At 40.0% G+C, this 13,457-nt stretch overlaps 1 protein-coding gene across 4 annotated transcripts in view; it reads left to right on the top strand.

Annotated features, from left to right (window-relative positions):
- TMEM178A (transmembrane protein 178A) overlaps positions 1-13,457 on the top strand; it is a 56,411-nt gene that overhangs the window by 36,191 nt on the left and 6,763 nt on the right. For all 4 annotated transcript variants that reach the window (XM_064364022.1, XM_021670784.2, XM_012450645.3 and 1 more), the window contains 2 exons: positions 6,557-6,670; positions 9,501-9,638. In XM_064364022.1, coding sequence (XP_064220092.1) covers positions 6,557-6,670; positions 9,501-9,638 — 252 coding nt within the window. The remainder of the gene's footprint in view (positions 1-6,556; positions 6,671-9,500; positions 9,639-13,457) is intronic.

Raw genomic sequence — 13,457 nt, forward strand, 5'->3', positions numbered from 1 at the left:
AAAAAGCTCCATTTCTCACCGCCTGTGCCACATACTTATATATCTTATTCTATGGTTTATGTCATCATTACAGTGGCTCTACTTGGCCCTTTAAGAAGCTAATTAATCACTAAATATAAACCACAACTTGTTCTTTTCAATCCTCTGCATGTTTCTTCCCCCCATTGTGTGATGCCATCTGGTGCTATGAGCTCATGCTTTTTGTGTTCCTTTTCAGAGAGCCAGATTCATTGCTCTCTAAGCCCAGAAAGCCAGTTAATTTCAAAGTTTGCATGTATGACTTTGAAACAATTGGAATCTAATGCCTCCTTGTGGATTTTCGCAGTATAAATTATGCCTTAACATAACATTGCGTGGAACTTCCGTCTTTACCACCATCGTGTATATATGTATGCTCCTCTTTTTATCAAAAAGACCTAATTTGTCTTTGGTTGCTTGATTTGTTCTGCCGAGCAACTACAGGTCTTTTCCTATAAGAATTTTTGTTGTTTCACTTTGTCAATTTAATATGTGTGCTGTAGGGAGCCAAACCTTAATAATATTGCTTTCCTCTTCAAATCTTTCTGACTTTCTGCTATGACAGTGAAACAAGTGTTTAAGAACAAGGACGTAAAACAGCTAATGGCAGGTCTCTAACCCTGCTGCTGAGCTGTCTTTGACTCTCACTTTCTAATTCTGCCTGAAGTCTCTAATCATCTTCCAAGGGAGTGGAACACCTGGACCATAGAACGTTTTCTTGCAAACTCAGCTGTGGAGCTCTGGGCTCACTACCAGACCCTCACTCTTTGGAGTTCTTGAGTACTTCTTGCTACTGTCAGCCCAGATCTCATCATTTTCCCTACCTTCTTTCTCTTCGCATTTCAGAATTCTTGGCACTTTAAATTTAGCCTGAGAGCCCCATGGAGAAGGAAAGGGGAATTAGTGATGTGTGCACTACTTACCTCATTCCTGGGAAGCAGGAGAACCCTGGGCCAGCTGCCACCTCCTTCCTGTTACTTTTCTTGCCCACTGGGATCCTGCCCTTTACAAGTGAGGAGCAGAGGAGGAGATGGGCCTTGAGACTATTTGCAGTGATTTAAAAGGGACCACACATTTCCCTAGCACAGAATCTGTTCTAAGGCCAGCTCTTTTGAGTCTGAGAAAATAGTTTCTCCCCAGTTCACACTCGCTCTCCAGCATTGAGCAGCTTCTGTGAGTTGCAGGTAGGATGAAGCCACTGAGTCAGCCATGTAACCAACCCAGTCTCCTTCAATTAAGAATCAACTCTGTTTCCAAAAGAGCATATGTTGGTGCTAAATTGGAAAGATTGTTTTTTATTTCAAATTGACGGTACATGTAGTAACTCTAGCTTAAGTATCCACAAAATTAAGATGTATTTCTAGAAAACTAAGGGCCGCTAATTTTTCTGTGTAACAGGATTTAATATGTAAAGTTTGGGTAACAGCGTATATGTTAAAGCTCGGTTACAACCTTGTACCATGGCCTCAGACTAGTTACTTAACTCTCAGAGCTTCAGATTGTTTTACTCATTTGGTGTAGTTAATAATACCTTTTATATTTAGCTCACAGGGTTGTTGATTAGTAGCAAATGGATTTTGTCGAATGCCTTTTCTACATCTTTGAGATTATCAGGTGGCTTCTGACCTTTATTCTGTTGATACGGTATATTGCATTAATTGATTTTCATATATTGAAACAATCTCGCATTCCTGAGACAAATCCCACTGGGTCATGATGCACAACCCTTTTCAAATGTTGCTGAATTCAGTTTTCTAATATTTTGCTGAGGAATTTTGCATATCTATTCATAAGGGGTAGTATGTAATTTCCTTTTCTTGCGATGTCTTTGTTGTTTTGTATCAGGGTAATACTGGCCTCATAGAAAGAAGTAGGAAGGTTCCTTCATTTTCTATTTTTTTTTTTTTGTTTTGAAGAGTCTATGAAGGATTGTTAATTCTTCCTTAAACATTTGGTTAAATTTACCAGTGAAGCCATCTGGTCATGGACTTTTCTTTATGACAAGTTTTTACTAAGTTAATTACTAAGTCAGTTTCTTTACTTGCTATAGATGTATTAGATTTTCTATTTCTTCTTGAGTTAGTCTTGGAGTTTTATATTTCTAGGTATATGCCATTTTATCTGTTTTATCTAATTTGTTGGCATGTAATTTTTCACTGTGTTCTCTTAAGCTTTTCTATATTTTTCTAAGATTGTAATAGCCTCTGTTTCATTCCTTATTTTAGTAAATTAAGTCTCCTTCCCTTTTTTTTTTGAGACACAGTCTTGCTGCATTACCCATGCTGAAGTGCCAGTGGCACCATCTTGGCTCACTGCAGCCTCCATCTCCCAGGTTCCAACAATCTTTATGCCTCAGCCTCCTGAGTAGCTAGGATTACAGACATGTGCCACCATACCCAGCTAATTTTTTGTATTTTTACTAGAGATGGGGTTTCTGTATGTTGGCCAGGCTGGTCTTGAACTCCTGGCCTCAAGTGATCCACCTGCTTCAGCCTCCCAAAGTGCTGGGATTATGGTCATAACCAAATTTCGGTTTCATTTATTTTCTCGGTTTTTAATTCTTTGTTTTATGTATTTCCACCCTAGTTTTATAATCTCTTTCCTTAGTGTGCTTTTCTTTTTCTAGTTTTTTTTTTTTTTTTTAAGGGTTGAAAGTTAGGATACTGATTTGAGCTCTTCTGGGTTTTGTTTTTGTTTTGAGACAGAGTCTCACTCTGTCACCCAGGCTGGAGTGTAATGGTGCAATCTCAGCTCACTGCAGCCTACATCTCCTGGGTTTAAGCAATCCTCCTGCCTCAGCCTCCCGAGTAGCTAGGACTACAGGAGCATGCCATCGTGCTTGACCAATTTTTTTATTTTTTGTAGAGACAGGGTCTCACTGTGTTGCTCAGGCTGATCCTGAACTGGGCTCAAGTGACCCTTCCACCTCAGCCTCTCAAAGTGTTGGGATTACAGGCATGAACTACTGCTCCAGGTGAGATCTTTAGGGATTACAGGCATGAACTACTGCTCCAGGTGAGATCTTTTTTTTATTGTAGTCATTTACAGCTATAAAGTTTCCTCTAAGCATTGCTTTAGCTGCATCACATAAATTTTGGTGTGTTGTGATTTTGTTTTTATTAATTCCAAAATGTTTTCTAATTTACTCTAGTGATTTCTTCTTTGCCTTATCAGTTATTTAGGAGTATGTTCCTTAATTTTCACAAATTTGTGAATTTCCCAAATTTTCTTTTATTATTTATTTCTAATTTCATTGCATTGTGGTGAGAGAACTTACTTTGCGTGACTTTAATGTTTCTAAATTTATTGAGATTTATTTTATTGCCTACATATGGTCTATCCTGGAGAATATTCTTTGTGCACTTGAGAAGAAAGTGTATTTTGCTGTTGTTGGATGGAGTGTTCACAGATGTCTCTGGTATCCCCTCTCTCTTCCTCTGTACTATTATTGTCAAACAAATTACATGTTTACACATTGCATGCCCATCATCAGAGATTTATAATTATTGCTTTATGTCTTTTAAATCAGATAGGAGAAAAAAAGAGTTACAAACAAAAATACATTTATTCTGTCTTTTATGGTGACCTATGTTGTAACCTTTGCATGTGCTCTTTGTTTTTTAAATATGAGTTCAGATATTATCCTTCATTTCACCCTGAAGGACTCCTTCTAGTATTTATTTTAGGCCTGGTCTGCCAATGATAGATTCTCTCAGTTTTTGTTTAGCTGGGAATATCTTAATTTTTTCTTCATTTCTGAAGGATAACTTTGATGCATATAGGATTCTTAGTTGACAGTCTTTTTATTTCTGTGCTTTGGATGTGTCATCCTATTCCCTTCTGGCCTCCATGATTTCTAATGAGAAATCAGCTGATAATCTTTCAAAGATTGTTTTTGTGTATGTGATAATTTGCTTTCTTGCTGCTTTCGAGATTCTCTCTCTGTCTTTGGCTTTCAACAGTTCGATTATCATACATCTGGGTGTAGGTCTCTGAGTTTATCTTGTTTGTAGTTACTTGAACTTCTTAGATATGGAGATTCATGTTTGTAATGAAATTTGGGAAGTTTTTGGCAATTATTTCTTCAAATACTCTTTTTTGCTCCTCTTTCTTTCCTCCTTTCTGCAGTTCTCATTATGCTTGTGATGATGGCTCACAAGTCTCTGAGGTCCTGACCATTTTTTAAATCATCCTTTTTTTCTTTATTTTTCTCAGACTGGATAATCTCAATTGGCCTGTCTTCAAGTTTGCTGCTTTTTTTTTGTCATCTCAAAATTTCTTTTACGCCTCTTAAGTGCATTTTTCTTTTCAGTTATTATACTTTTCAATTCCAGAATTTCTTTTTTTTTTCCTTTTCAAGAATATTTCTGTCATGTTACTGATATTCTCTATTTAGTGAAACACCACTCTCATACTTTAGTTCTTTGGATATGGTTTTCTTTACTTCTTTGAACATATTTAAAATAGCTGATTTAAAGTCTTTGTAAGGTAAGTCCATATTTGGGCTCCCTCAGTGACAACTTCTATTGATTGCATTTTTTTCTTGTTCTTTGCATGTCTTATACTTTTTTGCTGAAAAGTAGGCATTTTAAATAACACAATATGGCAACTCTGAAATCAGATTCTTGCCCCTCTCTAGGGTTGATTATTGTTTTTATTGTTGGTGGTGGTGTTCCTTTAGTGGCTTCCCTGAATGAATCCTATGAGGTCTGCATTCTTTGTCATAGGAGGCCCCATAAGTTTCTGCTTGATTAGCTTAGTGGTAAACTAATGATTGTACAGAAATGTTCCTAGCCTGCTAGAGCCAATAAACCTTCCAGTCTTTGCCAATGGGTTCTATGTGCATGTTGAGTATGGCTTCATCTCTGCCGTAGCTTTCCCTTCCTGCTTACAGAGCCTCAAGGCCAGTTTGATAAGTATCAAATGGAATGATAGTTTTGAAAAATTACAAATGTAAGCTACATTTGTGGTCCTTTACCTGTCATTGTTCTCATACCATATTATTTGCCCTTTGGAAGCACAGACATTTCCTGACGTATAAACATTTCCATATTTCCTAACTAATATGAAAACAGCTACCTTTAATGCCTTAGACCTCACAACCACTGCCATGGGGCTTATGTTGAAAAAACAAATTTAAAAAAAAGAACTTCGAATTTTAAGAAAATGTGTGGTTTCATTAGAAAAAAAAAAAGCTTCCAAAAATCAGAGATAGTTTGGGTAGTTTTTCTCAAAGTGAGATTCAAGGACTACCTGCATCAGAATTACTTGGGATGCTTGTTAAAATTCAGGTTCCTGGCTCCATCTCAAAACTTTTGATTCAGTGTATCTGGGGTGAGGTGCAGGAGTCTACATTTTTAACAAGCCATGTAGGTGATTCTTACGTATACTAATATCTGAGAAACTCCTTAGGGAAGATGATCCTGTTAGGAACATTCACAGGAGGGACTGACTGGCTCATGATACAAACTGTGCTTAAGTATTAAGTATTAATCTCTTCCTTTCACTGTCTAATCTTTTTTAAAATTTCACTTTTATACGCACTCAGATTCCACCGATTAGAGATTTATTTGCATCTATTAAGAGTTTTTTAAACAGCTGCCAGTGTTAAAGGACTAACATTCATTCACACCTTTAAAAAAAATTAGTTCAGTCGGATTGCATTTATCCAAACAACTGGCCAAGATGATTTTAAATGAGAGAAGAACATTTTTTATGTTTTTAAAATTTTGAGACAGAGTACATGCTTTTCATGAAATTCAGAAGTCTTTAGGAGAAGAGAAGAATGGAACCATGTTAATTTATGCAGTAAAACATGGGTGTGTGGGGTGGGTGTGAGGCGGTAGAGAGTGTACTAGATGAATCAATGTGTACACCTGCCCATATCAAAATATTGTGCCTAGGGCTGGCCATATCCAGATAGGGGAGGAAAATTATTTTCTTTCTTGTTCCTACTTTCAGTATTACCCTTTTCCTCGAGATCTAGAATTCAGGTCTGTATAATGGTATTAAGGAATGACATCAGCTGCACTAGGGTTAAATAGGCTTTTGAGGGTTGTCTGGAGATATAATCACCACCTAAACCATGTGGAAGGTTATCTTTATAGAAAAATGTCTTCTGGTTTCCAAATAACACACTTCCCAATGAACTTCTTTAGGCTACCCATTTGAAAGTTTGAGACTGGATCAGATTCAGATGTGTGATTTATTTGTGCTAATTTAAAATTCTAAGCTGATCTTCCCAACCATCTGTGTACTTTTAGGCCATTTCTCCTTGAGGAATTTTGTGTTTAGGTAAAACAAACTCTGTATTGGAAAACAATTAGGGGAGTATAGATCCTCATACAATTTAATACATTAAAAAATGAAACCTGATTCTAAACATTATTTTATGTTTTATGTTTTTATTGCTCTGAATCAAGAGATTCTTATCCCCTCTCCCATTCAGTCCAGGTTAGGTTACATTATTCTGCCTCAGGTCTCAGAATTCTGTTACAAATAAGCAGACTCATACATTGCATTTCTTATTTCCTTCAAGGTATTGCGCAGAGATGCACGGCCATCAAATACCATTTTTCTCAGCCCATCCGCTTACGAAACATTCCTTTTAATTTAACGAAGACCATACAGCAAGATGAGTGGCACCTGCTTCGTAAGTATTTCCAAGATAGGTTCAGAGAGGAAATGATGTCTTTCTGAACAAAAGTCCCACCATCCCTCTCACATCTGGACAGAATGATGTTATTCTTACCCTCTGAGAGCCTCTGGGCCCAATCAGATGTGGTCAGAGACTCAGAGGATCATTTCACTATGCTGTGGACACAGTTTGCTTAAAAATAAAATGTGTGGAAACCTGGTATGAGGCCCTGTGAGATAGTCTGCCCTGGTGGCATCTGTACACAGCTGCCTACTGAATCTTTTGTTTGCCTAGTCGTTGGGTGTAAGGATCTGCTGTACCCCTTGTCTTAGTAAATCAAGGAGATTATACCTCAGGTGCTCTTATTTTTGTTTTGTATGTACAATATTTATTTTAGCTACTGTGTTTATCTCAGACCTTTGTATTTCTGCTAAAATACCTTTATGAGTATATGTCATAATTTTCTCAGAGGGTGCCTACGTCTCAATGATAGGAACTATTCTTTTTCACTGTCAGGCAAATGTGAAATTCTAGAAAGGATCCTGCAGTGTGAAACTAAAGAGGGCTGATAGTTACCTAAAAACCATTGATTTAAGCTGCCTGGTGATAGATAGCTCCCCCAAACAAAAAACTACTGTGAATGTTTTTTGGTCCTTGCCCCTATCAAAGATGGACATTGTTATTTTCCAATAAAATAAGTAACGAGGACTTCAGGACCTTGTTTGGTGGCCAAAGCCACTGTAGACAAATAATCAGAGTCTCATTCTGTAAGTAAATCTCTCTGTGGATTAAAAGGCTTTGTTCTGAATCTCAAGCACATAGCTCTTATGATATTGCCAGAGAAGTGGTCTAATATTATACATATTATGAGTGGCCACTTTAAGACTTAATCATCTTTCCAGAGAGCCACGTAGTTACTGGTTCAGGTCAGGGGAGAAAAGATCATCATAGAAGCCTGAAAAAGAACCTTAGCTCTTTAATAGTTTGTACCCATGATTGCCCAGTAAGGCAATATTTGAGCATTCTTCTTTTAATCCTTTTTGGAGTTCTCATGGAAAGATGCTTTTAGCAGTCTCATGCATGTCTGTTTTTAAAAAGTCACACTTGGTGATCTGTAGCACATTTACTGGATAAGCTTAACATGACTGGTACTAATGTAAATCCCATGTGGATTATATCTGAACCTTGTGCCTTTTCATAGTCACAGAAAATAGACTGTCGCTCAAACCACAGGAAATTTGGTAGGCTATAAGATGATAGTGACTGAACTATTATTACATTTTCCCTGCTCAGATGTGGATGTCTCAAAAGCTCCTTATACTCTTAACATTAAACTCAGCATCTTTAAATTATCACTGTTCCTGGCCCCTTGTTCATTGGTGTCCACATTTCCTCTTCTAGGCAGAAATACTCTTAATTTGGATGCTCTGAGCTGGAAATGAGAAATCCCCCTTTAAAAAAGAAATGATCTCTGTTTGGCTAAGATGCTAAGAGCAAGACTGGAAGCTACCGTAATCCATCTTCCACGAAGTCACCCCTGAGATGCCCAGTAGCCACACGAACACACAATAAAGTGATGGCTGCATGGGCAATTTCACTTTAGCAGAGCGGCCCACACTTCAAACAGTGTGATGTGCACCTTGTCTTGGCCCCATGTGTACACAGGTGTGCATGATCCACGAGCATTTGCCCAGCCTGTTACCTGGCCTCAGGGGAGCAGATGTATGCTTTGGATGTGTTGTTTTAAGAATGATGATTGAAATTTAGCTAACAATTTTTAAAGTTAGCTTTGTTAAAAAAAGAAATTCTTTGAGATGGAGCTGCAAAGTAAATAAAAAAGATTCAAAAGTACTTTTTTTTTAAAAAAAGAAGGAAGGGAATAGAAAAAGTAAAATAGCCAGAAGGTAGGCAATGAGACTGGTTTAGCAATTCAAGGCAAAGTATGTCCAGATGCATGTAGTCAGCCTACCTCTTGGTTTGGCCAGGGAGGTGGGGAAAGAGCTGGGTTTCTGGCTCAGTGGTCACGGTTGTGGTTTTGCCATAGACCAAACTTGACAGTTGGGCATACGATGGAGACTCGTCCTATGGGAACAGTGCCTCCTTCACCTGGGAAAATGGATGCCCAGGCTGTGGGACCTATGCTTTAGGGAAGAAGGCATTTACGAGCAGACGTTTCGGAGGAAAGGGTGTTATGAGCACACGTATCCTATGTGCACTTTACACCACTGTTCCAGTCACCACAATTGCCTCCACTTTCTCAAATTGTTTTTGAAAATAGGCAATAGATGTAAATGAAGAATTAAATAATTGGCATCTGTGGTGATCAGATAAAACGCCTATTTCACAATAGCTTTTTAGGCTCTGCCTCCCAAGCCAGATTAAGTACAGCCATTGCTGTGGTGATAACCTACAATTCCTTCTTTTTTTTTCTTTTTAAAATTTCAGTAGTTTTAGGGGTACAGGTGGGTTTTGGTTAACCTACATTTCTATTGCTCCATTAAGGCTTACGGAGATATTTCTCAAACCTACCTTGCTCTTGGTTTATTAAGTAATTTGACATCTGTTACTCAGGTCTATCCTGGGCTTGTCCTCTACTCTATCCTCCACTTGGTGTAGACTTCTCCATGGACTCAGAGGGTAGAGTCTGAGCCTCCATTGGTTACACGCCATCCATCCTCTAATGGAATACCTAGGAAGAGTGTTGCCTAAACCTCCTCACCCTGTAGGCTCTAAGCCCGTCCATGAAACTTACTAATTTTCACAATCTATACAAAGCTCTAATTCTCTAATTCTTAAAAACTTTCCTGATTCTGATTGTGAATGTCTGTGTCTGTTTTGAGATTAGATTTAAGAAGAATCACTGCTGGTTTCCTGGGCATGGCTGTAGCTGTCCTTCTCTGCGGCTGCATTGTGGCCATGGTCAGTTTCTTCTGGGAGGAAAGCTTGACCCAGCACGTGGCTGGACTCCTGTTCCTCATGACAGGTAGGCTGCATGCCTCGGGCCATCTGTCCCAGCCAAGGTGAAGGCTGCTCTGCATGCGGCTAGCTAGTGTGGCTTTGTTATCTCCCTGTTAATTTTGTTTTCACTGTTAGAAAAGCAACCAGAAGGTCATTTGGCTTTGCTGGGAAATACAGAATTTAAGGAAAACAACAGTGTGAAAAATGCAGCCTCCATATCCCCACTGTGGCCTGTTAGTAGGTTAGATAGAAGTGTCTTGGGTTTAATCTCTATATGAGCCCAGTCTATTTTTTTGTCCCTTCTGTTTTCTTTTGAGATAGAATTCCACTTTGTTGCCCAGGCTGGAGTGCAGTGGCACGATCTCAGCCGACTGCAACCTCTGCCTCCTTGGTTCAAGTGATTCTCCTGCCTCAGCCTCCCAAGTAGTTGGGGCTACAGGGATGTGCCACCACAGCTGGCTAATTTTTGTATTTTTAGTAGAGATGGGGTTTTACCATGTTGGCCAGGCTGGTCTTGAACTCCTGACCTCAGGTGATCCACCCACCTCGGCCTCCCAAAGTACTGGGATTACAGCAAGAGCCACCATGCCCAGCCTTCTGTTCCTTCTTTCATACTGTGCCTCAAACCCTGGCCTGGACTCTTGGCAAACATGGGCCATTGCTTATGAGGTGCCCTCAAAAATAGAGGGGGATAGATCAGCACAATTCATCGCCCACTAGATGTCAATTCAAAGGTCATGCCTTAGTGATGGTGTTATTTTTACATACACAACACTCGTTCATTTTTCTCCACAGACATCTTTTGAGGACTTACTATATATGAGGCCCTGCTGTGGGTGCTAAAGACACACAATGAATAAGGCAGGCAAAATCCTTGCTCATTTTTGTTGTGGAGAGACATAAACAATGATTTGTGGTAGTGACAAAAGCTGTGAAGAAAATAAACAGGGTGAAATAGGGGCTCGGGGAAGATCTTGCTGAGGTGGCAATTTCTGAGCTGATTGGTGAAAAGCAGCCAGTGGTGGGCAGAGCGCAGCAGACGGAGGAAACCACCAATCCTGAGAGAATCGGTCAGTGGGGCTGGAGGGGGCAAGGGACAGGATAGTATCACATGAGGTGGGGGCAGTGGGCAGTGGCCAAAGCTTCAGGGCTTTGTTGGTCATGGCGAAGAGTTTGGATTTGAAGCGAAGGGTGACAGACGCCACTAGGAGGTTTGAAGCAAAGGAGTAACTTGATATTTAAACAAGGGATTGGAAGGGGTGGGGGTGTGGAGACAAGGCTAGGATTTTTTTGACTAACAGCTAAAGGATAGTTTTGTCTAAAAAGGTGCCAGGTGCTGGGTTGATGGCTAACACGGACCGAAGGTAGGTTCAGGGAAGAAATCTTTTCTTTCTTCTCCTCCTCCACGAAAAGCTCATGTATTAATGATTAGTGAATGCCAAGCTAACTGGGCATTAACATTTCACAAAGTATACTCAGCAACAGAACTAATATTGCCCCAGATAGATAGCCATTTTAAATAGGCTTATTTCCACCTGCCTGGAGTTCTGTTCCTCAAGTGACCATGCCTAGATTTTCTAGTGCTTCTCACTGTGATGGGTCACTTCAGTAAGCCTGTATTAACAGAAGGCAGCCACACGTCACCAGGGCTGACACTGTTTTCTGACTGTCTGTCTCTGAGGGCTGACAGGCAGGGGGTGGAGTCACATGGATCCTGCCTAGTTCTGAGCAGAAAACCAATTTAGGGTTTCTAGATTTTGGTGAATACACAGTGGCCACCAGGACTGTGGCACAGGGAGGCTAAAATGTTAGTTTCTGAGATTTAGGAGGAGGATTTGGACCCTCAAGACCAGCCACTGAGTTCCTGCCCAAGTGACGCATTTAAAATCCAACTTATAGAGTAAAGCAGATGAGGGCAGCAAAGAATCAGAGAGGACTATGCTGCACCGAGGATTCCTTTATGTCTTTCCTGGGGCTTAGTGGTTATTTAAAAATCTTCCCCTTTATTTAAGCCCCCATTTCTCTGACTCTTGTCTCCATATATACCAAAGAGGTGCAGATGTGTTGTCTCCCAAGCCTGGAAAGGCCCCATAGCACATCCCCTCATCAGGAAAATGGGGGATGCTCTGGAGTGGACAGAAGCCTCAGTAAGAGTAGTTTTTAAAGGATACTTTAAATATATGTACTGCCTGAATAGTTTCGTATGCCCTTAGCAAATAAAACAATTGTTAGCACTAAAATAAATTGCAAGACCATGAAAGCCTACTGAGTGCTCTTTGGGAGACCAAGGGGCCAGTCTTGTTTTAAATGAAAGGAAGTTGGAGGTTCAGTGGCAGGTGGCACAGAGGAGAGCCAGGAGTTTCTTGGGCTAGTGCCACCTCTCCCTGTTCTCAGCCCTTATTTTAGATCCATGTGTGGCTTGTATCTCTGGACGAGAGGAGCTCAGGAGTCCTCAGGATCGAGCATGGGAAGTTCCTATGTAATTGTTAGGCAACATCAAAACAAGCAAAACAATAGCCACAACAACAGATACCACCACCACCACCACCACCACCAACAAAAACCCAGACAATAGCCTTGACGTTTGATGACCAGCTCTGAAGGACTAACAGATACAACCTAACATTGTTGACATTGTTCTGTTTGTTTTTTTTCTGTTGCCCAAACAACTTTATTGGAATCAAGGGGTAATCTGCTTAAGACCTCATTACCTAAAAACAAAACAACATTGTTTAAATATTTCCCTTATTCTGGACCAAATCTTGTCATGCATTTGCTTCATTGTAAAAAAAGGAAGAAAGGAAAAGGAAGGAGAATAAGGGGAGGGGATGGAAGAGGGGAGAGGAGGAGCCATGGAGTGGCTATGCTATGCTGGATCCACCTCCTCTGTTGCCGTGGGATTTAGGGAGGTTTCTTTTGTTTCTCTTACCACAAATAATGCCTTGGAATTTCCTTTGCAAACACTGAGACAACCATGTCCGTCTATTTCATGCCATAAATTAGGTGTAGAACGTTCACATACAGTAGCAGGAGATGAGAGCAAAAAAGGGTTAAAAGAATCGATTTTAATTAAGCAGAATGTCCTCAGCCACTCAAGTCAGCATCCTTCCCACAGATTTTTGATGCTAAACTTAGCCCCTTCTAATACTCTGCCATCTTCATTCTCTGCCTGAACTTATTAGCTAAATCTTCAAATGAAGAACATCAACCATGTGACAGGTTGGGCAGTTAAAATGGAAACTTTGGAACGATCTTTCTCCTTCTGCCCTATTGATTGCACGCAGACAGGTCTTGATTACCACGTGCGACACAGCAGCCCTGCTGACTGCTGATGCACCTCTGGAGCCAAGTCTCACCCCCTTTCCTCTTCCCTGGGGCCATGCAAGAGTCCTCCCAGAGGGCCAGAGGCAGGCTGCACATCCCCCACGGGCCTCGAATTTAGACTTTGGATGCCACACCCTCTGAGTTTACACACACAGGCACAGAAGCCTACAGAGGAGATTGAGGGAATAAGACTCATCTTCCAGCTTTAAGCTTCTACCCATTACTGGACTATACTGCTTTCAGTGTACTGTGAATGAATATTTCCACCTACAGTATTAAGCGATGCATTCTATTAGATGGATATGATAATATAATTATACTCATTATAATTTAAGTTATAAATATAAATCTTTTAAAAGTTTATTTGATGCAAATGTTTTTAAATATTTAAACATTTTTATGTCTCTATTGTAGGATTTTTATTATTTTTTAATTCACCAGGAGTCCTAAATATTGGATAAAGCTTGAGCCTCCCTTGGTGGGGAACTCACTGCTCACCCAGTGCGTTCACCTTGACAGG

The sequence above is a fragment of the Aotus nancymaae genome, unplaced genomic scaffold, assembly GCF_030222135.1.
Source record: "Aotus nancymaae isolate 86718 unplaced genomic scaffold, 86718_ANA_hifiasm-v0.15.2.pri h1tg000057l, whole genome shotgun sequence".
NCBI lineage: Eukaryota > Metazoa > Chordata > Mammalia > Primates > Aotidae > Aotus > Aotus nancymaae.